Source organism: Camelina sativa, chromosome 1 (genome assembly GCF_030686135.1).
Source record: "Camelina sativa cultivar CO46 ecotype springtype chromosome 1, ASM3068613v1".
NCBI classification, from domain to species: Eukaryota; Viridiplantae; Streptophyta; class Magnoliopsida; order Brassicales; family Brassicaceae; genus Camelina; species Camelina sativa.
Genome location: NC_141880.1, coordinates 10,905,813 through 10,932,428, shown reverse-complemented (window position 1 = coordinate 10,932,428; position 26,616 = coordinate 10,905,813). Strand labels below are relative to the sequence as shown.

The window sequence follows — 26,616 nt, the reverse complement described above, 5'->3', positions numbered from 1 at the left end:
TTCGGTTTGATTTTTTTGATTAAGGTTTTTTTTGGCCTATTCCTAATTTTTCCTCCCTTATTGAGTTCATTTACGGCACTCTAAAAAAGATTATAGAAAAATAATAAAATAATATTTATTTACTTTATTGTCGAAATTCAAATTGATTTGGTAATCTACAACGATATGTTTTTTTTGCCGTCATTTGCATTCCTTATACACATACTAATAGTCTAATACATTGAATAATCATGATGCTATTTGTCAAAATGATATCTCTTCATCAAAAATTGTTCGAAGATTATTATATGACGGCATCACTATTACAAGCCATTATGCTATTATTCTCGGTAATGATCATGATGACATCACTGATATTAATTAGGATTTAATCCATAGTACACAGTGGGATAATTTCCTTTTATTCATATATAATTTTTATGATTTTATATTATAATTAATTAATTTTCTTTCATTTTTAATATAAATGATGTAGTGTTATATATATTTTAGTGTATTGGCAATAAAAGTTGTGTTATTGAATGGTGATTTTATATATTTTCATAAAAATCGTAATTAAGGAAGGTAAAATATTATGGTTAATATTCTCGACTAGATTTTATTACAAATATTCTATCCACATTTTATTATTTATTCAAATGGCAAAGATTAATTATGCAAATCTTACAAATAAAAAGTTAGAACACACAATGTATTTCAAAAATATTAATATAAATGATGTATGACATGGCAGCAGACTCACGATGAGAGTGAGGATGGAGATTTCACTACCCACCCCATTGACTCCAACCCTCGGCTGAGGGTAACTGCAACTCCACTTTCCTATATCTATTCAGGTTACCGCTGTTTTGTTTATAAATTTTGGAAAACAGGTGATTTGTTTGCAAGCGCATGATGGTTTTGTATCCAGTATTAGGATCTGTCGCCAACCATGGGAGCCACGTCATAATGACGCAATGCCGCTTGTTCATCCACGTCCAAACTTCCAAAGTTTTGGCAATTAGCAGATGATCGATCAACGTCTACTCTTAGCATTTTGCTCCAAATTATGTGAACTCAAATTTTGAAGACTTTATAACAATTAATACCTCATTCACTCTACCAAGACCAGAACTATAAAATTCATACCAGACATATTTAGTTGAACGTATGTGAGTGTGTACAAAATGTCCAAGATTCTTTTCATAATTACAATTGAATTGAGATATTAATTCTTCCGCGTTATTATCATAACTTCTGTCAAGACTCAAGACTTTGACTTCACAGATTGTATTTCTGTTAGCAATACTTTAGGTTTCCGGTTTTAAATTGACAATCCGGTTTCAACCAAGCATCGTATTCGTACGTAGTCTAGGACTCTAGATTATCAAATCAACGAGCTTTTTTTTTTTTTACATGCTGTGACATTTGATGAAAAATTGAGTATATCTACTGAACTAATTTATTTGGTATAAATATAATTAATAAATACCGTCAAAAATATAATTTCAATAGACTTCTTTTAGATGTTTTTTCTCCCTTAAAATGTTTTGATAAATTTTGATCTCCGAAAGTTCAATAGACTTTTATTAGACTTTTATTACATATTTTCTTATAATATAATATAACAATGTATATAGATATTGTTTCAGATATATATATATGTTTAAATTTTTATTAAATCTTTTTTCTATTTGAAAAGGACGTTTAAAAAGTCGTTTCAAATTTTTTAGATAGATTCATTCGAAACAAAGAGCGTAATATTCCATTTGTGGTAGTCTAATTAAAATGATGGTCAAAACGTGTGACATACGTGCTAGATGATTAAGAGACTCAATAGTAGTATACAGTTGTTGGAAGTTAACATCGGTCTTTCCAAAACTCGATTCCAAAAAAAAAAAAAAAAAACTGAAAAAATTATAAAACGAATAAAATTTTCTTTCGGATAATAATTGGTAGAACTTTGGTCGACTTAAATAGTTAAGCGTCGGTTCATTATTTATAGACCTCTCAATTCGACTTTTCCTACGTTTGTTTTATTTAAAGACCAGTGAGTAATACCACCATGACAGTAACATATATAGTGATACTTTCCAACATTTTAAATGCTTTTCTTCACCAAAGTATTAAGCTTTTTACCACTTGTGGATAACAAACCAAGTTGTCTTATTTATTTTCTTCGTTTTCTCTAAGATAAAATTAAGAAAGGAAAAGATGTAAATTGTAATGATGGCTTTGCAATGACTTCACTATTTTTTTTCTCTAAAACAAGCATGTTTATTTCGTTTACTATTTAATAAAGAACTGATAATAAGTGATGGTTAGTCTAGTGGATCAGCATTTGGTACACCCTTAGTTTTTTTTGGGGCATAAAGAATAGGATTATTTCCTGGTTAGCTACCAAAGATGGTTTTTACTCTGCAAAAACAGGATACCATGCGACTCAAAAGACGGATCATCCACCATGGCAACTTTTTTTTTTTTTCTTGTTAAAAGGGCATTCTATTAATTTTAAGCTGAAAGAAATAAAAAGGGTTACAGAGCCCAAGATAAGAGACCCAAATACAGAACCAAGAAATAGTTATAATCGAACCACATAGTTTTGAAGGAACCCAAAAACTTGAACCAGTAAGTCCCAATCAAACCAGAAAAACGGTTAGAACTTTAAAACCACCTCAAACCACCTTATACCACCTCAATTATTGTCTCCATCGTGAAGAAGAGAAAGCCTCTTTTAGATCGCATCTGAAAATATTAGGGATTTGCTCCGCCAGAACCAGCAAACCAAAGTTGCAGCAGGTCCGAGCACAACATCGGATTTGAGTCTCGGAAACTCAAAGCTCTGTTTCGAATAGTAGTGTCTATCTGATGGAGGAGCAGATCAGAGGATTTAAAGCTATTGTGATGGAGCCGATGATTTCTCTCTGTCCATAGAGTGTAGATGGTAGCTTGCCAGGCTAAAAGGAGGAGCTTCTAAGCAGTGTGAGATCCTCGGTAGGACGATAAGTTAAGTAGAGTCACTGACCAGGAACGTGGTGAGGCGAAACGACACCGACGAGCGATGAGACTCCAAATCGACCAGCTAAAAGTACACTCAAACAAGAGATGGTCACGACTCTCTGAAGCGTTTGCACAAAGAAGACATTGCGGATCAATCTGCAATCCCCAGCTTACATCCTGTCACGAGTCGGGCATCTGTTTAACAGAAAGAGTCAAGTAACCACACGTTGCTTAGGGATTCCTCCGGAGAACCACACAGTCGTATACCAAGGGACAAGAGGATGCCTTTCCTTGAGGGCAGAGCAGATCTTCCCTGTCGAGTGGCTATCTTTTAGTTGGTCATCTATCCACCAATGGTAAGTGTCCGGCACATCTTGCAACTCTATTTCGGAAAGTTCTACATGAAAGTTCACTTGTAGTTCCGATCTTGCAAGAGGAAGCTGCCACTGACCTCTCCTCCACAGATCTACAAGTCGAGCACCCCGTGGAATACCAATGAGATAAAGACCTTCCCCTTGAAGATAAGTTGACATCTTACCTAATTTACTCCAATGATCTGACCAAAACTGACATGATCTTCCATCGCCCACTTTCATTTTAATCCAATCATAAGCTATATCTCTGATCTTCATTAGCTTATTAGTTAACCAAGAGTGTTTTGCGTTTGGCTTTTTGGTCCAGAAATTGCTAAGGTTACCAGAGAGGATTGCGTTCTTAAACCAGGCGACCCATACTGAACCTGCTCTGAAAGACAACATCCAGATAAGCTTCACCATACAAGCTTTGTTCCAAGTTAGCAAATCTCTTACCCCTAGTCCACCTTCTTTCTTGTCTAAAATAACAGTGTCCCATGCGACTCTTGCTGAATGAGTACCCTCAGTAGTACCTTTCCAATGAAACGCACCACAAAGAGAGTTCAATGTTCTAATACATTTCTTTGGCAGGAAGAAAGCAGAACACCAGAAGTTTGAGATGCCAGCAATGACCGTGTTTAACATTTGGAGCCTGCCCGCAAAAGAGAGAGTTTTTGTAGACTAGGCATTGAGTCGACTTTTTACAGCTTGGATCAAAGGGGCACAGTCCAACAAGGTGAGCTTTTTTATGCAGAGAGGAAGCCCTAGATATCTGATAGGTAATTGCCCATGACTTATTCCAGTGTTTGACGTGATGTGATCAATCTCAGCTTGGGGGATTCCTGAAGTGAAAAAGCTTGTATTTGGGATACTTATCGCTAAGCCAAAGACAGCTTCAAACTCTTTCAAGACCTGAAGAACATTTTGTACCGATGAGGCAGACCCATCCACAAATACCAACAGGTCATCCGCAAAACACAAGTGAGTCAGTTTCATGTCTTTACACTTATGATGGTATTGAAACTTTCCTTCTTCTGCTGCTTTGTCCAGGCAAACCGAGAGACAGTTCATTGCAAGGACAAACAAGTAGGGTGAAAGTGGATCGCCTTGTCAAAGCCCTCTTTGTCCTTTAAAGTACCCATGAACCACCCCATTGAACTCCACGGAGAAGTTTGGAGTGCAAATACAAGCCTCCAACCACCGCAGGTAAAGTTCCGGAACCTCAATACCTCTGAGACAACTGAAAATGAATTCCCACCTTATTGTGTCAAAAGCCTTTGCTATGTCGACTTTGATTGTTATTCTTTTTGGACCATTTGCCTTTTGATACCCGTTTACCAGCTCAGCTGCGAGAAGTGTGTTCTCAACTAATAACCGTCCTTGTATGAATGCAGTTTGGTTTCGCTGCACAAGATCAGGAAGGGCAGGTTTCAGATTTTTCACAAGCAATGAAAAAACTGAAACCTGCCCTTTCATGGCCACTTCCCAGCCTGCAAAACTTTAATTGGATCAAGGATATTTGGAATCTCCAATGTGCCCCAAAAATCAAATCCTTCTTATGGAAAGCAGTGAATGAGGCCTTACCAGTGGGACAAAACCTGCAACATGGAGGTATCAATCCACATGCCCGTTGCCCCACTGTGGGGAAGAGGAATTGATATTACACATGTTGTTCCACTGCAGTTTCGTCATGAAGGTCTGGAAGGCGGCACCGTTTAAAAACCCTCTACACCCCTCTGCTATCACAAGCTGTCGGATGGGGATCGAGACCTCGAACAAGCTCATAACCCTCCCACCAATCGGACCAATTCACGGTTCGATCTCCCCTTGGATCTTGTGGACCACCAGGAATAAGAGAATCTTTGAACAGACCTGTCTGTCAAGCTGTGATGTAATCTCCAGATCTATTATCCTAGCTAAGGAATGGACCGACGCACAGATCCTAGTCCAGAGGAGTAGTCCGGCAATACCACCTACCCAGATCCACTGCTCCTACAGCGACACGATCCGTTGCTCTTCCGATGCTGCATGGCTTGAGGAATCAAGACGAGCTGGATTCGGGTGGATCTTCGAACAGCACCTTCCCAACCTAGAGAGGCAGGGTGAAGCTGTAGCAGAAAATGTCCGATCTCCTCTCATGGCAGAGGCCTTGGCTCTTCATCACGCCCTCATCCACGCTCTCGACCTCGGATACAGAAACGTTTCTTTTGCTTCAGATTCGCATTTGCTGATTAAAGCACTCAATTTGGACCTCCAATTAAAGGAGCTCCATGGGATTCAACACGAAATCTTTTTGATTTTTACCCAGTTCGATCTCTGCACTTTCGTTTTTGTTAAACGCGAAAAAAAATGTAAAAACTGATAAAGTAGCTAAAGAGGCACTTATGAGGTCTCTTAACTCTGTACCAAACTCAATTTAATCTAAAGTTCGGGTTTTTGACAAAAAAAGAATAGGATTATTTCTCTTATATAACCCTAAGAATCTCAACATTATATCAACAATCGGAGAAAAATGTAACAACATAATTTTGCCTAGCCGTTACTCTTCGACGCTCTAGTTATGATGGGTCAACGTTACTTGGCGGAAGTTAGATTTCGAGAAGAAATTATGGCTTAAGTCATGATATATGGACAAAGGATCTTCTTACAGATAGTGAAGTCTTTTAAGAGAGATAATATCATATAATGAAATTTCGATCTTTAATCCTCCTCTCCATCATTTTCGCTTCATATATTAAGTGACAATAGAGGTATTTCTAATGGTTTTACCTAACCCAATTAGAAAACAAGTTTAGGTGTTGACCAAAATGAAGTGGTTGGCTTACATGGCTAAGATGTGAATCTATTTTCATGCAGATCATGTCTAGATGTTTTTGACTTGCTGACATAGTAATACCAAGTATTTTAAATGCTTGATTAGTGAACCTTACTTAGTTCAAGGTAATGGTTCACACCGCCAAAAGCATGTGAGGAGGTTTTACTTTGATCGTCCGCTACTCGAAGATTCTATAATATGACATTAATTGTCTACCGATGTAGTTGTATATATTGATCATTCTAAAAGATTGAAGTTTTTAATAATTTTTTTCGAGAACGATTCGTAAATGGTTGCAAATTAGAAAAATGATCCCCAAATTTGAAATTTTATTTACTCTCTTGTCTTCTCGCCTGCGGCTAACAAAAAGAAATACCACTATCCTGACTTTTCTTCTTGCAGTTAGCCAGTTACTCTATTGAGCTTTATATTGTTGGCTGGCTCATCCAAGTTTCAATTGTATCTTTCTTTATTTGAGAAAGCCTTGGTAGAAGCGTAGCAAAATTTACTTCATGATTGATAAAGTTTATTAATAATACTATATATTCCACTAAGACGTATTTTATTTTACCTTGTCATTCCAAAGTTTCATATAGATTATCTTATATATAGACATGATGATTGGATTAGTAGCCCCAAGAGGATACTTTTCAAACCAGTTCATTAGCTGAAACAACAAATGATTTCTAAAGTTTTGGTAGGAATTTTCCACTCTGCTTTGATGAACTGGAGATGAACATATCGCAAGACTTCTTTAGTTTACTTTTACATAAAATAACAATATTAGGATATAATAAGCATTTCATTCTTGATGAATGTCATCGTAAATGGTTAGCATTTACGATGGCGGCTATACCTATTGATGATAAATGACTGGTAAATCTACATAAAATTTTATTACATTTGTTTCTGCTTTATAAACAAAGTTCTTTTGTGTTTTTCAAACATTGTTTTAAGAATTTTAGAATGGTTTACACGATAACATTACTTCATATATCTCTCAACTATAGCCTATATACTTTAAATATAATTCCAATACGCCGCCAAATATTATACACTTAAATAACTTATTTTGTTACATGTCAAAATGGTTCTCTTTGTACAACAGAAGAAATAATATTTTCCGTAAATACAAAATTGGCAAACAAATTTTCTAAAAGTAATACTACCAATATGATCTTGGCGTATTTTATGCAAGAAAAAACAGATGTTCTAATCCGAACTCAATAAATTGAAAAAAATTGTCGTTACATACTAATAGTCTAATACTAGTATTATACTATTATGGAAATTACTACTCCAAATCCAAATCTCTTGATATATACTAGCTAGCCTATGACTTGTGAATAGTTTGCATGAGGTTGATCTATTCTATGAACTCAAATTGTTACCACCTAATTCAAGAACTAGTCTCTACTAATATTCAAAGAATGGTTCATGCAACGTAATTGAGGATAAAACGATGTCCTGTTTGGCGAAAATGAATAAAAATATATGTTAAAGAAAATAAAGAAAAAAAAACATAAATTGAGGATACTTTTTTTTTCTTTGTATTATTGTACTATTTTCAGCAACATATCGGATTTAAATTTCGGAAATGACACAGCAATGAAACTGGTTAAACGATTAGACGTACATTGTTTTATGTATTTCGTTCGTTCTTTTGTTGTAAGTGCACATTATATAACATACATTTTTGACTAGTATATCTAGGAGATACTATATTGTATATACGTAGAGATGTCAAACGGACATGTCCATGCCCCTTCGGATTGACCGTGACGGTTCCGTATTTTCAGTGATCCGCCGCGGACAGGTTCGCCACTATTAGTAACTAATAATAATGAAACGAATAATTATGAGTTTCTCTAGTTTTCACTATAGTAAAAGGATAGTGGAATATTGGGACTTTTACATTTAGGTGACCAAATCGATGAGTGATTACAATTTATGATTGTTTACGATTTGACAAACATAACGTTTGCCTAACTTTGAACAAACTTCAACTAGTTACGCGTTAAGGTCATTGGTTAAAATTCCATTTTTCTCTATATTCTAATTGCATCCGGTCATTGGTTTAGACATATGGTATCTTGTATTTTAGGAACCAGAAATGTAAATATATGTGATAAATTGAAATATGATTTCTTTGCCTACTCTCTAGTAGCTAGATACTGTATAACCCCTATTATAAGAAAATAGTGGTGTCAAGAAAATTTGGATTTGACTATTATTGTACACATATATTTGTTGAAAAAAAACTCTTCTGTAAAATGAAGGGTTTAAACAATATTGTATCTAGTAATTCTAAGATGTATATGAAACATTGGAAACGAATATAATTGGTGCATATGTGAGTTCAAAAAAAGCACATAAACAAATATCTTGTAGCATTTTTTTTTTGTCTGTATCAGTCCAAAAAACTCCCAAATTCTTTATAAAAAAGCTCTTGACAACCCAAATAAATGATTACTCATGTCGAGCATTGGTCGCAAGTAAAAACAAAAAATGGAGCATCCATTACATTTACGTTATCTACTAGTAATGAATTAAGTCCAGTTTGATTTCCATTGCATGCATAGTAGTAAATTAGTAATATGAGAGAACGGTGAAATGAGAGAAAAGAGTTTGCAAACTTAAATTGGTTACAAAAAATATCCAGAGTAAGCTAGCTAGGTCCAATTTTGTTGTAGATGGTGAAAGGCCTTTCACTTATGAAAGAGATAATGGACTTAAAGTTGGATAGGTATGGGCTCATAAGAAATTGATAAAGTTAAAATTAATGAAAGAGTGAAGTGGATTCAAAACACCACAGTAGAGTCATCTTGTTTTAAACCAAGAATGATTAAAACTAAAAACAAAGAGCTATCATTCGATGGTTTGAAGAAGAACTACATTACTTAAGAGGTGAACTCCTCAATTACCAATATATTCAACTTTCAAGACAGAATATTGTAACATGCTTGAAGCCAATAAAACTACCATTTATTCAAAAAAGATAAAAAATAAAATAAAACTACCATTACGTTTCCACTGATTTTATTCCTTGTAGATTAGATACAAGCAGTTCAAATTTCAAGTATTATATTTGTTCGTATACTTTTACCCTGTTACTTACTAGCCTATCAAATACTAGCCTACAAAAGCTGTCTAGTATTTTGATATACTTGTTAGTTGTTACATGTTCTAGTAACCAACATAATAACACAAAACTAATAAAAGTTTCAAAAGCCCAATAACTAAATCCAGCCCACATATTATTGACATTTTCTAGTATTTTTAGAATTCAAGCAACGACTATCTATAAAATTCATGTAATGATGACAAAATAATAAACCGGAGTCCTTTTGTAGGCTACTATTTGATATGACGAGTACTAGTTTTAAGCAAGTTAAATACAAATACATGTAGCAGATACATGAAAATTTACAAATACTTGTCTCGCCGTGTCCAATTCTACTATAAATTAGAAAATGAAAATGACTCTAATATTGATTTCAAACTGCATTAAAAAATAATAATGAGATGCTTCTGTTCTACCTACGTAAACTTAATTTAAAAAATCTACTTAAACAAATATTGGAGAATTAACTGATGTTGCTCAGTATCTATCTACCTTTTTCCTATTCAACTCGATCGTGTAATGAACATTTTTTTTTGGAATTGAGGCTTTTTGTCTTCGACTTCTCATAAATATATATATATATATATATATATATATATATATATATTTTTTTGTCAAAGAGGGTTAACTTCTCATATTTTACCTCATCAAATTTGATACAATAATATAAACTTGTGATCTTAGGTGTGATAATGCATGCATGACAAGTTATTGATTATGTTCTTTTTTTTTGGTAAAAGAAGTTATTGAACATATAACAGTTGGTCAAAACCGAGGACACTGGATAGCATGCTTAGGCCAAGTCCAATGGACTCCAAAACTGTATAATAGGGTAAAAGTGATGATTTTTTTGTCTCCAACCAGACTGTATATTTTACACTATAATAATGTAATTCCTTTTTGTTGCACAGTACACCACTATATTTGGTGTTTTACTGTAGCGACGCCAAACACTATAATATTGTTTTTTTTAAAATGTTATTCTAATTTAAAATAACTTAGTTATAGTAAATTAAATATAAGTTTAGTATTATTATATAAGAATCTAGTTAAGTTTGTAATAAAATGTAATATACCAAAACAGTTTTGTAGTTTTTAATCTTCATAATATAAATTATTAATTAGTAGAAAATATTAAAACTAATTAGTAATTTGATTGATAATATATATAATAAAATTCAACTAACCATTAAAAATACATAAAATTCAAAAAAACATGGAAAACACAAAATTACAAAATAAAAACCAGAAAAAACATCTTCACTTAAGATAATTGTAATATGGGGTATAATCATCTTGATCATTTGGTGATCTTTGATCTTCACCTTGATCGCCATCTCCTTGAACTTGTTTTCCATGAGACTGACCTTCTTGATAATGAGATGCACGATATTGTGATCCATGATATTGAGAACCTTCACCATCTTCTTCACGTTGGTTTGTTTGTGCTCTTTTCCCCAAAATTCTTCTTCTTTCGTTTTCAATATAAGCACGAGAGGCTGGATCACTTATAGAATTCAAATCAGAAAATAATATTTTATTTTCTTCTTTCATTCTTGCTTGCCTTTGAATTTCATTTCTTTCAGAAGAGCTTTTCGTAATAGCTTTGATAAGTTTATCATTTTGCTCCAAAATTTGTTTAAACTGTTCTTCAGAATGTTGTTTCCTCTTTGCTTTTTTCAAACCCATAGGTCTTGAAGAATGAAAATTGGTTTCTTCATTATCCATATTTAGATCAATTGAATTCATACCAGGGGAAGGCGATGACTCGGTATTGATTGAAAACGATGAAGATGACAAAACATCACGACCTTCTTCTTGGAATGAAGTGTGCGTCTTAGTGTTCTTATTGGAAAACTTCTCAATGCCTTTAAGGATAGGCCAGACATGATCGAATTTGAATCCCCTTTTGTATGTTTCATATTGAGTTAGTAACATATTCACTTGGTTTAACTAGTCAAATATTGACAAGAAAAAAATGGGTTAGTAGATACAATAATTTAATAAATATAAGTTAGTAAGTACAATAATTTAGCAAGTGAGTACTTACAATGTCTTTTTCGGAAGCACCACTAGGATTCTTGTTTTCAATCTGGTTAACGCATCCTCTCAGCTTTGAGACTGCAGCAAGAATTGACGTCATTCGAGTTTGTAAAGATCTTTTTGGTCTTGGCTGAAGACGACAAACTTCGGATTTATGATATTCAGCTTCAATTCTTGCCCAAAGTTGATCTCCTTTTTGGTTTATGCCTATTATTGGATTTTGAGAAACATCAAGATAGACATGACATAAGTGTATGTCTTCTTGAATAGAATATGATAGAGAGCGACTTGAAGTCATTTTGGAAAAGAACTAGTAGTTGTAAAAAAATGAGTTGAAGATGTGTGGTTATTCAAAGAGTAGTATACATATATATAGAGAAATGAAAGTAATATGAACGGTTAGATCTTGGTAAATTCAATGGTTAAGATTAACTCAGCTTTTTTGAAGATGTGATCATTGATATAAACATGAAATGACTAATCAATGTAACGGTTAGATCTTCATCAAAAAAATTCAATGGCTAAGATCTACTCGTCTTTTTCTGATGAAGTGATAATTGATCTAAGACATGAGGTGACTAATCAATGCAACGGTTAGATCTTCGTCAAAGAAATTCAATGGTTAAGATCTACTCGTCTTCATCAAAGTAGATCTCCTACTATTATTTTAGAGGTTGTAGATGATTATGATCTTTGGATTTGGCATGCATATTTCGGTCTACCAGGATCTAATAATGATATAAATGTGCTAGAGGCATCTCATCTTTTTTCTAGTCTAGCTGAAGGTACTGCTCCACCCGCTAATTATGTTATTAATGGAAAAATTTATAACATGGGTTACTATCTAGCTGATGGTATATATCCAAAATGGTCAACTCTTGTTCAAACAATTCACGATCCACGTGGTCCTAAAAAGAAATTGTTTGCAATGAAACAAGAAGCTTGTAGAAAAGATGTGGAACGTGCATTCGGAGTATTGCAGTCAAGGTTTGCAATTGTGGTCGGACCATCACGCTTATGGAGTAAAAAAGTATTACATGATATAATGACAACATGTATTATAATGCATAATATGATTATAGAAGATGAACGTGATATTGATGCAACAATTGAAGCACGGGTTGAAGTTTCGAGTGCAGAAGTTGAGATGACGAGTGATGAAGATGCTCGATTTCAAGAATTTTTAGCTCGACATAGACAAATTAAAGATCGAGAAGCTCATATTGAACTTTGAAATGCGTTAATAGAACATCTGTGGTCGGAGTATATTAATTCTGAAAATTAGTATGATGTAATTTGTTTTTATTATTTTTATTTTATCCTTTGTAATTTTATATTAATTAATAAATTAAAATTATTATATAATTTAGAACATCTTTATTTTAGTAATATAATAATATAGAATAGTATTTTTTGTGTAATATTTGGTGTTGTGGTTGGAGATGAAATTTTATTTAGTGTATTTTAATATAGAATAGTATTTTTAGTGTAATATTTGGTGTTGTGGTTGGAAATGAAATTTTATTTAGTGTTAAAAATACACTAAATATAGTGTTATTTCAGCACTAAAATGGTGTTATGGTCCGAGATGTCCTTGAAGTCGTAGATCATATCGTAGGACCTTTATAATGATTATAGACTATAGTCATAGATCTAGAAGTTCAAAACAAATCTTAGTATAAACATAGTAATATCAAACACATCATATCTTAAATTCGTCAGTCGTCACTGTAAATTATTAAATGGAAAGAATAGGACCAAGTCCGTGATCTCTGGAGTACCTCAGTATATAGTATGATTTAATATTTGTTTCCTCATGCAAATGGGATTTTACTAATTAAGTTCTTGAAAAAATTTTGGGACCAAATTCAGTTAACCCTTTGTGGATAATGGATAAAGCTATCAAAACACATCAGCATTATAGTTTATGTACAGTAATCGTTCAGAGTATTTACACATGGTATTGCTTTTTTTATTTATCACTAAGTGCATTTTAATATATGCTTTTTGATATGTGCCTAGCAAAAATATTGACCATTTGGCCCACCATCGTAAAAATAATTCTTCTTCTGTTTTGTTGTGCGATTCGCCGACGTTCAACAAAACACGTGCTCAAATAAATCTGCATACCCTTTTCAATGCTTATATGATGTTCCATGTACCAATTTACTAGATGTTCTGTTATCTAAAAAACTTAAATTTTTACTCAATTTACACAATACATACGTTGATTATAGTATATAAAAAAAAATATTTTCGCCATTTACCGGCTTCATTTTGGTTCCACTGCACATAGTCAAGACTCATACGCAAGCAATCCCAAAAGTTATGACAGATCGTTTCTAGTGCCCTCAACTACCAAACAAATAATGTGACTACTTCTTTTCTAAAACGTTTAATTAGACGAAAAAACAATCTTGATAAAGAAGCATCTCATTGCTAGATAATTAAAAGTTTCTGCATATTTAAATCTTTTATATTATTATTCAATTATTCTTAGATAATCAATCACCTAGCCTTATTAGTTTTCACAAGAGAATCTAGGCCATTGCTTCCTTAAATCATAAACTAAAAAAAATGGGAAAATAGCACAAAAAATCTAGAAGATGCCACCTAATCAGAGGAAGTCAAGTCACGATTTTCATTAGACCACCTGACCATCTTTTTCAGTTGGGGTTTATTTAATACAAAACACTTTAACTTATATTATTGGATTTAGCCATTTAGGTCGCTCCTCATTCCTCAATACATATAGATACCGTTTCCAAAACCAAATTTCGAAACATTTATGCATATTACAAAAAAGAAAAAAAAAAAAGAAAAAAGAAGAAGAAGAACTGTCTTTGTATATTATTATGATTACATGACCATTTTGAACTATTTGATTCTTATTTTCATTATAATTAGAAGCATTAATTTATATCTATTTGTTTTGTTTTCATTAAAAGATTCTTTTTAAAATTAAAACATGTTTGAAAACTCTAACAACACATGCTTAAAGAATAGCCTCATTACGATAAATAAGAAAAATGAGATTTTTCTCTCTTGTTGAATAAGACACAAAGACTTTTACACTAACTTGAGAAAGTCAAGTACCACAAAAAGAAATAAGAATCAAACATTGTTGCAAAATTATAAAACACAAGAAACATAAATATTAGGGGCTAAAATTAACCAAACCACTATAACATTAAGGGCCCTAACACAAAACCTAATCTTTTCACCTAGTCCCACTATTATCAGAAGAACCCAAAAGCTCCTCAAGGTACTGTTCTCCCAAATCCTCAAAGACAACAACATTATCTAACTTCACAGAGCTTTGATCAAAGTCATTGTCTTTAGTCTTTCTACTGGTCATTCTCCTTCTCATAGAATGTTTCCTCTTCAACGCCACAACCGGAGAACAACCTTCCTCGTAGCTATACTTAATCTCCAAAAGAGATTCTTGAATTCTCTCCGCCGGAAAATTAAGAATCGCCGACGACCCTCTCGTCGAGTAAGCCGCTTGATCGTAGGCTAGAGCCGCCTCTTCCGCGCTTTCGAACGTCCCGAGCCAAACCCGAATACCGTTTCGAGTCGAATCTCTTATCTCCGCTGCGAATTTCCCCCATGGACGTCGTCTTACGCCTCTATAAGACTTCTCTGTCTTTCTTGAGCTTCCGGTCTCTTCCTCAGACTTGATCGTAAGGTCTGCCATGAAGTTTTGTTGCGTGGATTGCTCGATGAGACCGTAGAGAAGCATTTCCTCGGAGTCGTTCTCGTTGAAGGGGAGAGAGTAGTTGTTTGAAGACGAAGAGGAGGAGGAGGAGAAAGATTCCGTAGAAGATCCCATAGAATATTCCGGTGAGAAGCCAGAGAAAGGTGACTGAACAAAAGATGGATCCATGTAGAGACCGGAGAAAAAAAATACTCTGTTTTTCTTACTACTCTGTTTTGTAGATTACTCTGTTTTCGGTTAGAGGATCGTTAGTGGCTTGACAAGGTCTATATATAGAGAGAATAAGAGTGAGTAAGTAAATGCAAATGTCCAAATTAGACATGAGTTTTCACTGTCTTACGTGAAAGAGAAATGTCATGTCATGTAAGAATGGGTGAAATGGTACTTCAGGATCTTTTTTTTTTTAATTACACATTCAAATGAAGAATTAAGGTTGCTTCGTGGAAGATTCGAGCAAAGACATTTTGCAATTTTTTTTCTCCTCGTGTGATCTTTGATATATGATTGCTTTTGAACCGTTTGTTTTCAGTATTAGTAGTTCTTGGTGCCTTGAATTTTAACTACGTGAGATTATGAGAAAATTAATGTATATTGTTTACTTTAATCTCAAAATTTGTTTGTATACTGTTTTGTTTTTCACAAATGAATTTTGTTTGTTTGTTTGTTTGTTTGTATACTGTAATTTTGGTAGTCTACATATTGAAAGGTGGTTGATGTTTTTTAATCGTCAAGTGTTAATGAATGAATAGTTAGGTTAAGTGTATCATTTCGTTCTTATCATCACATGATTCATCGAAATTATTGGTACTTTTTGATCCATACTTAGTACAAGGTAAGATATAAATACAGTATACATTAATACATGCTACAAACTATAAAAGTTTTATACAAAAGTAGAAGTAAACTGTATCATTGGCACTTTAACCTAAATATTGTCGTCATTTATATATAGTAAATGTAGAATATTTTTAGAGGTATTTTTTTCGAGAATTTGTTAGAAATACTCTTTTTTAGATACCTTTTTCAAAATTACCTCTTTTTTAAAACATTTTTATTTTTGCCTTCTTTTGCACAATTGCAATATGTTAAATTAATTTTTATAAAAAAAAATTTAGGTTTGGGTTCTCAATTTTACATTTAGTGTATAGTTTTTAGGGGTTATGGTTTAGTATTTGGGGTTTAGAGTTTAGAATTTAGTCATTTTATATATTAAAATGAGGTATTTTTGAAAATAGACACGAAGAAAGAGTATTTTTAAAAAGTGACAGGGATATTTTTGAATATTCTCTTTTTTCATACATAATTTTTTTTTATGTTTAAATGTTAAACAATTTAGCAAAAGTAAGATATTTTTTAATTACGGGCAAATTATGAATCATAAAAAAAAACCAAAACAGATGATGAGATGAACCATATACAAAAACACTTGTGACGACCAATTTATGGAGAGCCTCAAATATGCCACGATAATATTATGGTGTGGTCATTAATCCCGTTTTGAGAGAAGTCGTGCGTGTGGATCACACTCGCGACGATTTCTCTCTCAAAAACTCTCTCTTCTGATTACAACTTTGTGCTTTGTCGGAGGGGTCTTCCATTGATTCCGGCGACGAAGAGGATCCCGTGGCTCATGGTGCTTCATCCGTAAACTGCTGCATTAGCTACGCAAAGATCTCAGATCAAAGTCAAGGGAGAAGTGGAGGGGAGAAGTCTCTGCGAGACACTGACGGTGAGAGCTCCATTGTCGGTGTAGCGACGCAGAACAGAAGAAGGAGATTCACGGCAAGGAACGAGTGAAGATGGTGGTTAGATCTGAAGACTGGAGATTCTGGAGGTTTCGTTGCGCCGTTGTTTGATGGGGGAGGTCGTCTGCGGCAAGGCGGAGCTAAGCCACCGTTGAAGGTTTGCAGATCTACTCCCTACCGCTATTCCTCTCTCACGACTAAGTTTGGATCTCCTCGACAAAGGTAAGCTCGGTTATCTTCTTCCTCCTCAACCACGGCTTTACGGTGGCGGGATGACAACGGATCCTGAATCACCTCCGTTCGACTCACGGCGTTCAGACACACTGGAGGTCTTGTTCCGTTGTGTATCCGTAATTCTTGAATGGCGGCTGCGAATGAGTTTTTCCTTTACAGATTAGGGTTTTCTTTACAGATTAGGGTTTCATGAACCGGTTAAGGAAACCGAGTCGATTTTATTTCTGTGATTTTGTTTGGTTTGTTGTATTCGGTTTAGGCTCTAAGGGGATTGTAATGAGTCCTAAATCCGGAAATAGCTCATTGAACTCTTATTTATATATATTGAATATCTTTTTAACAAAAAAAAATATATATTATGGTGTGGTGACCAAGATTACATTTCGCAAGTAAAAATTTGATGATGATGCTTTAAAAAAAAAACAAAAAAGAAATCGCGGTTATATATATATATCATAAGTTTAATCAACCTACATAGCACATTCAAATCAATTTGACTCTAAACGAACGAAATACGATAATAATGTTAGTAAAAAACCAGTTGACTAAAATATTAAGATTTTTTTCTGTGTAAATAAACTTTTCCTATTTTCTAATTACAAAACTATTTATGTAGTAGTTGAAAAAAAAAAAAAAAAAAAACTATTTATGTAGTAGAGTCCATATATCTTTATCTAGATGACTTAAGAGTAAAACAAAATAATTGCGGAAGTTCACATTCCACATATAGAAATAACAAGATCGATGTGAAAATGATTATGCCATAATCCAAAATAACTGCTGGATCAATTCAACTCAACTAGAGAAATTTTTTGCTTTGGCGTTGCAATTATGATTACATAACTATCAAATTATATTATCCTATAATCATAGGAGTCTATTCTTTAATTATTACTTTTTAAAACCTTATGGCCCAAAAGCAAGGTAAAATAAAATGGTTGGTTGGAAGGAGTCAAAGATACATGCCCCCTTGAACCCCAAACAACAATAACGTTGAGCCATCTCATGTTTAGAAGATAATTTGGCTTTATTTGCTTTCAACGTCTTTCTCAAAGCAAAAAAGATGCTTCATGTCCTAAGTTTTTATCATTATTTCTGGTTTTTTTCTTCTTTGTTACATTCTCTACTTATGTTAAGCTTATATTAGAAATTATCTTATATTGAGTGTACATTAACCAAATTTAGCTCTTAATCCGAGTTACTTTAGGTAAATTCAAATTAGCTGAGCAAATTTATTGTACTTCAGTTCATTCATGTTGATCAATATATGTTAGGATTAATTTATTTGTTAGACACTTAATATACAAAAGAACGTTGAGGAGACTGAAATGTTCTCCAATATTTTCTACACTCACTCAATAAGTCAGAGTTACATTAAGCACAAAAGAGCAAAAAACGCAATGGTTGCACAAATTCATCATTGGCCATGCTAAGAATGCATGACATTATGCATAGTTGATCAAGTTAGAGCCATTGGTATCAAGTTGCATATCTTTATAAAGATAAGACTAAGTGTGATCCAAGCCGACGACATCTGAAATCCAGTTTACAAATCCAGATCAGAATAAAAAAATTTCAGATCTAGACCTTATGATCCAAATTTTGTTTTTAAAAAAGAGTATTAGTCAAATCAAAAATGAAAGATAACAAATTCAATTTTGACTAAGGTGTTAGGCGTAAGGAGATAGCTACACATTCATGGTACGTGGTCATTTTATTTGTATTTCTTATAGCCATATTATTTACTTTTATATGTCATATTAAGTATTTATTTATTTATTTTTAAGTTTCTTCATGATTTTTCTTATAAATATATATTAAAGTGTTTAATGGGAAAAGTTTTCTAAAGTACTTTCTCTCCACTATTTTCCACTTCGATTAAAAACAAGATGAATTTCAGATTTCAGATCAATATATATGTTAAGCCACGTGATATGAGCATGTAATTTTTGATTTAGTTAGTGGAAAAATTGATTTGTAGCAAACCAATATTGAGAGGAGTTTATGTATGGTGGTTCCATTGATCATCAAGCTTTGTGCGTTTTTTTTTTCTTTTTTTCTTTACATGAACATAATAATACCGCTCGTAAATATACTTGGTAGAGCAAATATCTAAGAAACGTCAGCCGGAAAATTAATGTTATTTTTTCTAAGTTTTTTTTTTATATATACATGGTTAGTCCAACATTTTAGGGTGCAAAGCAAAAAAAAAAAAAAAAGAGCTTAAAAAAAAACAACTCATGTAATACTTGTAGAAGAGAACCATAATAAACACTTAGAATACAAATTTATTTAGGAGCTATTCTCCCAGACACGACTATCGAGGATACTCTCCCAACCTCACCTTCCGACGCCGGTGAAGCTTTTGCTAGCCGGTGTCGGGATCCAATCGTCTCCTCATCTGCTCAGCTCTTCTTTGGTCCCTTTGTTTGTTTTATTTCAAGCTTTTTCTTCAATTTTCCCTCTTTTTTAAACTTTATCAAACCCTAATAAAATTTTCTCCCGATCCAAACCATGACCATTGCATGTTCCCGCCGTGCTACCACTCACCGGAGAGTCTCTCTTCGCAAATCTCGGGAAGCCAATCGATTCATCCCTCTCTACGGCAATCCATCGTGTATCTAGGGTTTTCTCCAATGGACCTAGATCTCATCATCGAATTAAACCGAAAGCACCAGTTGTTCCCACCGCTCTATCACTCACCGGAGATACTTCCTTCTCTGTTTTTCCTGGGCAACTGTCACATTCTCTACTCATCTTGGCAATCGGTTCAAAATCTAGGATTTTCCCCATTGGACTTAGATATCAATGACTACCCCCACCGAGCTCTCACTCACCGGAGAACATTCCTGCACCGCAGCTATCTCCGCTAAACCCGGCGGCCGACAGAACCAATTCCCATGGTGCTTCTCTCTCGGGAACCTAGGGTTTTCCCTAGTGGACTTAGGTTCCAAGATAGGCCCATTAGCCCAAAATTGATCTAAACTAATATGCTCTTCTCTCGAGATGTGAAAATTAGTAAGTCGAGGCCCTCTGTATCACTATCCATGTCGTACCAGTGTCAAACTATGTTTGTTTGCCCGCTACTCAATGGTCGAAGACTCCATTAGAGAAAGGTAATAACATTGTTACCTTGGCTGTTCATGCTTTGTGTTCGGAACCTGGCTTTAGTTGTTTCTAGGGGATTGAATTTGGTCTTGAAAAGCATTCGCGTATATGGTCTTTGCTCCTTGAATGTTTCTAGCAAAATTGGTATGTTGTATCTTGAACGCTTTATGTTCACTAACGGCTACCAATCAAGCTGGTCATCTGATGACCTTAAGCATCGCATCCTAACCACCTCCTTCACATGGATTCAAGCTGCATCTCCTGTTATTCCTCAGAATGATCCAAACCCTATGCTTTGGATGTTAAAGCAACCCCTATGTGACTACAACAACATAGTCACCCGATTCCTTGTTGTGCTATTACTTCGGATACTTTTCGTCCCGGTGAACACCAACACACTGAATCTTCTATCAACGTCACAGTGTCTAATGACCATGACCACTAATCCGTCCTTTGAAGCTCTCGAGGATGGCCTCTCGATTGTCCATGATCTCACATGTGCCTTTAGGCTCCCAAGCTTTTGGTCTCATAGCTCTCTTGAATCCAAAATCGATGATCTCTTTTTTACTTTTTTTTGGCATTTGGGATTGCCTTTTATTGTAATGTCTCAAACTTTTAGCAATTTGCTCTTTTTCTGTACTGGTACTGATGTTACATATTGAATGAATGAAGGCAATTGTTTTGACAAAGAAAAAAAAAAGAACCATAATAACATAAGTTTAATTTTGTTGTCACAAATGTAGCAAATTATAATTGCGCCATAACTAATACTTGAAAGGTTTTTTTGTTTAAACATAAAAGTTGTCTACAGTTCGATGGAGCTGAATCTAATTGTATAAATATGTATTATTATATTATTATTCTCTTAATTCACTACTCAAATTAATATGCAATTGGCATTGTGAAATTGGATGACACTGATTCGGCCCTGACCCATGCTCAGGCCCAGTATTTTACCGATTTAACCAAACAACATGACCCAACTACTATCGACGAATCATCCTTCAACTGTTACCTAGAGCTGGGCACGGGACGGATACCCATGAATTTTCTCTTACTCTTTACCAGATCCGACCCTAACGGATAATAGAAAAAAATTACTATTATTCGATCCTTAAATAACAGGTACCCGAAAAAAAATAGTTGACTCTTTAAATACCTGACCCTTTACCCTTACCCATAAAAATGAATATCCGATAAAAAAAATTGTCATTAATCGCAACAATAATTTCATACAGTATTCCAAAATCCAAAAAGGAAAAATTCATTAATGTATGCAACATATAGGTCCAAAAATTAGAAAATTACAAACTTAAAAAATAAAAATAAAATATTTATTCAATTGGGCGTCGTATATATCATTTCAGTTGGGCTAAGTTGAACTTAGGCTTTAACTTTAACTCTATAATATATTTATAAATTAATAATAAATAATAATAATTCAAAATATTAAAGAGTATTTACAGGTCGGATAACAAAACGGGTAAAGGGACGAGTAACGGGACGGATATTGAAAACTAAACTAATATCCTATACTCGTCCCTTACTCAAGAGTAATATAATTATAATACCCTTTACTCGACCCTAAAACTACGGGTACCCTTTTTGGGATGGGTAAGAGCCGAGTAACGGGTCAAATACGGGCAACGGGTATTAGTGTCCAGACCTACTGCTAGCTAATGTTAATAAACGACCAACGAACCATTCTTGTCATTTCTTGACCATTACTCTTCTTTTCTTTATGCTTTCCATCCACTTTATATTATCTTTGGAGTTACCAATATCCCAAAAGTTGAGGTTAATGCGTCAATAGAACAACTTAAAACTTTCACCAAACAGATTATGTATGGTCCATTGCATATTTAATGATAACGAATGGTGCAAGATGACCATTAATATATACTTTTGTGTGACAAAGAGAATATATAATGGGATGCTTGATGTTACGACTTAAGACGGATATTTCTGGAAAAGAAAAAAATTATATCACTATCTTCATTTATTACTTGGTTTGCTAAGTAAGTATTGCCCATTGTTCTATATATGACTAATAAAATAACCAATATTCTCCCACGTAAAAAGCACAATATAGTCTATAACATGATATTATAATAAGACTCGTTTTTACGATTGTATAATAAGAATATATAATGGAATGCTTTTATAATACTATATATAGTCCAACGTAAAATGACCATATAGTCTATAATACTATAATAGTATATATAAATCTACATAGACATTTCACAAAAAAGAAAAAAGCGGTACAAAATAATGTTTGATTGGTGAAAAAAAATAACTGCGGTTCACAATAAAATTATATATATGTATAGATTTTGTTGTTATTAAAATAATTATATGAATAAAGTTATTAAATAGTTATATGAATAAACTAGTAAAAATATAGATAATTAAAATAATTGTAAATTATAATATTCTTTGCGTTAATAAAAAATTATTTTGAATCTTAAATATCCAAATTTACTTAAACAAAAAATTTATGAAATCATTTAACAAAATTTTAAATTAAAACAAATTTAACACAGAGAAATTTGTTGATATATAGAATGTTGATTAGTTATTTTCAAATCATAAGTTAAAATAAACATAAATAAATATTTTGTTTATTCAGGTGCGTTTTTTAAAACAACCCGCTGCATAATTGAAGGATCAAAAACCAAACGCGGTCCATGAATTATTACAATCATTGGAAAAACGCAAATAAATCATTTTTTACTTTATGAAAAAACACAAACAACTAAATAATAATGATGAATGGTGACTATGTGCGTTATTCATAATTTTTTTTTGTCAATACCGCAAATTATATGCTTCCATTGAGGGCCTTAATATCATTGGTCAATAAAATAAAAGGTCAGCCGGGAAATATATCCATTCAGTTCCTTTGCTTGTCAAAAGAACTGAGTCTAAACTATAAAGGGACATTATATAAAAGTGGCATCGTTTGACCAAGATTAGGAATTTATATTATAGACTTTATAGTATAATCTCCAAAAGATAATTTTTTGACATTCCGAGTCATGTTTAGAAAAGTGTTTTGCTAAACATACATATGACTAAAACTTGTTTAAAAGTTGCCGTAAAGGAGTTGACTGTTTAGCTAACCACCAAACCCTAAAAGCTAAACTAAACAGTCGTTAATTCCTTAAAAAATAATATAAACAGTAATTAATTCATAAGGTTATCATGTGTTTTTAAAAGAGTTTCTAAACAAAAAAAAAAAAGACTTCTTTGAACTTCGATATAGAAATATCTTTAATCCATCTTCACTTACATATATAGGAGTTTGTGGTTTTCTTATGTTGTTAGTTGTGACAATTATTTTACGATAATTTAGTTTTTTTTTTCTTCCTTTTTTTTGTGTTTGTAAACTGATAGATCATGTTAAAATTCACAAACTTAGTTTTAGCGTTTTAGGGAAAAAAAAAAAAAAAAAACCCTCTTAGAATTGAACAAAAACTAAAGTCCCGCTATAACTCATGCGAATTAGATTTGAAAACAATATTATTTATCTGAATCTAAATTTTCATAAATAACGAACTATCCAAGTGTAATTTTTCACTCAACGGATGAAATGGAATGTTGTATTAGTTAGTCCTATTAGCTACGAGTTCGAATTATTATAACTTTATAAGTGATCTAGAATGATGATTTACGTTTGTAGACCGCACCACATATTGTAAAATATAACAACGGAGCAATTTTCAATTACTACGTGAGTTACCAAATATTCCCTGGATCACTCTTTCAAAATTGACAATAATTAAATATCACACTATTGTAGATATTGTACTATGAAAGGGAAAAAACACCAAATGTTCAAAGATAGCTTCGGAATCAGAACTCATGTAACATCAACTGTAAAGTTCGAACAAAATATAATATTCCAGTTTTGGCAAATCAGAATCCCATCCCTGATTGAAAAGATTAAGGCAAAAGAGACATCTCACAATTTAGGTAAAAGAAAGTGCAAACATAACCGGACATATAAACATTGATCTGACATTTACAAGATGTAAAGCTATATATATTAAGTAATTTTAATAATTTTGCGTTTCACTCCATTTGTAGAGTGCGATCCAGTAACCATTTTTTGCTTGTTGTGTTCGGAAAAGATGAATCGAACATAACTTATTTTAAGAGAAATTGGATGATATGGGACATATGATAAAATGTAAAGTGAAGATGACTATTAGTTTAGTTATGTAGAAGAAAAAAACATTTCCATCGATGAAAAAGAGCAAAAAAAAAACAATGTGGCAGAATCGTCAAATACACTTTTATTTCTGGTTTTTATAATAATTAATTCTTAGAAATTTTTATATTTGGTCTCTCTCTCTCTATGTCTATGTCCACACACAAATGTTGTAATGTTTATTTGCAAGAACGACAGGAAAGATGTCAATTTAAAGATGCCCATTTAGTGTCAAGAAAACTATAGAATAAGTTTTCCATTTTTGTTGAAGATCGAATTTTTAATTTTCATTAAATTGTCAATTTTTATGTAAATGATACATGTTAGCCTGTCGTCATTGAATGCGTAGGACTTACGGGATTGGGCATAAATGGTGCTTAATTACTTTGGTTAAATTATGCTTTTGTCTGTATTCTATGGACTTCAGATCTTAATATTTGCGAGCATATTAAAATTACTGTTGTGAAGATTTTTAGAATCCTAGATTACCTAAGTTAATCTAGGATTACAATTTAGTTCACTCTAGAGTCTAAGAACTAATTAAGAACAACCACCAAAGTTGGTTTGTGCAGCAGATGGAACCTTCCTGAATGAGACAACGACGATATATTATATTATTATTATTAATGCATAAAAAAATAACTAAATCAATAAAAATAATAGAAAGGGTATAAATGGAAAGAACAGTCAACCCAAGAATCGTCAAGTCACATGAAAACGAACGTCGATTCTGACTCGGCGAAAACCCAACCTTTTATATAAATAAATAGCTAGACGCATTATATAATGGCATCATCCATATATCTCTCTCTTATTAAACAACATTGCTGACCAAGCTCTTACTAAGCAAGCCATTCTTGAACCACGAAAGTTAATGGAAAGCTCAAACAGGAGGAGCAACAACCAGTCACATGATGACAAGCAAGCTCGTTTCCGGGGAGTACGAAGGAGGCCTTGGGGAAAATTTGCAGCAGAGATTCGAGACCCGTCAAGGAACGGTGCCCGTCTTTGGCTCGGTACGTTCGAGACAGCTGAGGAGGCGGCGAGGGCTTATGACCGAGCAGCCTTTAACCTTAGGGGTCATCTCGCTATACTCAACTTCCCTAATGAGTATTATTCACGTATGGATGACTACTCGCTTCGCCCTCCTTACGCTTCTTCTTCTTCTTCGTCATCGGGTTCAACTTCTACGAATGTGAGTCGACAAAGCCAGAGAGAAGTTTTCGAGTTTGAGTATTTGGACGATAGGGTTCTTGAAGAACTTCTTGATTCAGAAGAAAGGAACAGACGGAATTAATCAACGATAGTTTGGTTTTGTTATTTTATGTGGCAATATATATTGTGGCTACTACGTGCATTATGTTCATGTAGCTCGCTTTGTAGTACTTGATTTGGTATTTTTATAACGTGCCACGACCATAAGTAGTAAGATAAGGCGTACCTTGCGTTTTCATGAAATATAAACGTTAGGTGGTTTAATTAAGTACGTACACCAGCTTCATTATTTTCCTATATTAATTATCTGCATGTAAGTCGCGTTATAGATGATTCAATGTCAGAAAAAAAAAAGAGTACACACTTCATCAGTTTGTTAACTTCATCAGTTTGTAAGACAAGAAATTTTCATTAATTATGACCGTCGTCAAGAATCTACCGACGATGAACTGATATCGGTGTGCTAAACGAGATGATCTCAGATAACTATATGATATCTCTTTACTTTCACCATCTTTGAATATGGAAATCGACTTTGTAAAAACTCAAAAGCTAGAAAACATCATCGTAGATGTCTACGTTAAACTTTTTATTACTAATTACTCTGAAAAAATACTATATTGTTTGTAAACTTTAGTTTGTGACAGTATGAACGCATCCGATCAATCAGCATGATATCTAGAATATCAAATATTGTTTAAGAAAGAGAAAAAAAAAACAGTTCTTATTTCAACTGACGTAGTGATGATCCCTAGTTCCCTACTATAAAATTATACGAGAAAACTATAATATGAAAATCGTAATATAAAATAAAGTCTTTAAGATCTTTGAAATTTTATTGGAAAGAATATAAAGTGTTACTAAAATTCCTAAACCTAAGTAGACTATTCTGAAAACCCTATAAAACTCTAAGAATCATACCTTAGTATTGAAAAAGACAGTTATATACTACGATTAATCAAATAAGTAGAATACATAAATATTGAAAAGAATCAGTTGCATCACTTTCCAACATAAGGAAGAAATTCGACAAAAGATTAAGAAAGGTTAATTTTCAAATGATTCT

At 33.3% G+C, this 26,616-nt stretch overlaps 2 protein-coding genes, 1 long non-coding RNA gene and 1 pseudogene across 4 annotated transcripts; 2 read left to right on the top strand and 2 right to left on the bottom strand.

Moving 5' to 3' along the window:
- Positions 1-2,536: 2,536 nt before the first annotated feature.
- On the top strand, positions 2,537-5,780 carry LOC109131289 (uncharacterized). Its single transcript, XR_002036917.2, has 6 exons — positions 2,537-3,335; positions 3,444-3,771; positions 3,924-4,068; positions 4,163-4,295; positions 4,383-4,538; positions 4,727-5,780. It is a non-coding gene; the product is annotated as an uncharacterized LOC109131289 (long non-coding RNA).
- A 4,625-nt stretch (positions 5,781-10,405) lies between these two features.
- Positions 10,406-11,637, bottom strand: LOC104788193 (glutathione S-transferase T3-like). Its single transcript, XM_010513914.2, has 2 exons — positions 11,322-11,637; positions 10,406-11,224 (listed from the first exon to the last, which is right to left on the bottom strand). Exons 1-2 carry the CDS (start codon positions 11,610-11,612, stop codon positions 10,532-10,534), a joined length of 984 nt encoding a protein of 327 aa, XP_010512216.2. The 5' UTR covers positions 11,613-11,637; the 3' UTR covers positions 10,406-10,531.
- A 2,672-nt stretch (positions 11,638-14,309) lies between these two features.
- Positions 14,310-15,285, bottom strand: LOC104788184 (ethylene-responsive transcription factor 1B pseudogene; annotated as a pseudogene). The gene has a single exon (XR_015560767.1). The product of XR_015560767.1 is annotated as an ethylene-responsive transcription factor 1B pseudogene (transcript).
- Positions 15,286-25,144: 9,859 nt separating this feature from the next.
- On the top strand, positions 25,145-25,818 carry LOC104788177 (ethylene-responsive transcription factor ERF098). Its single transcript, XM_010513891.3, has one exon. It carries the CDS (start codon positions 25,210-25,212, stop codon positions 25,630-25,632), a length of 423 nt encoding a protein of 140 aa, XP_010512193.1. The 5' UTR covers positions 25,145-25,209; the 3' UTR covers positions 25,633-25,818.
- The last annotated feature ends 798 nt before the right edge of the window (positions 25,819-26,616 follow it).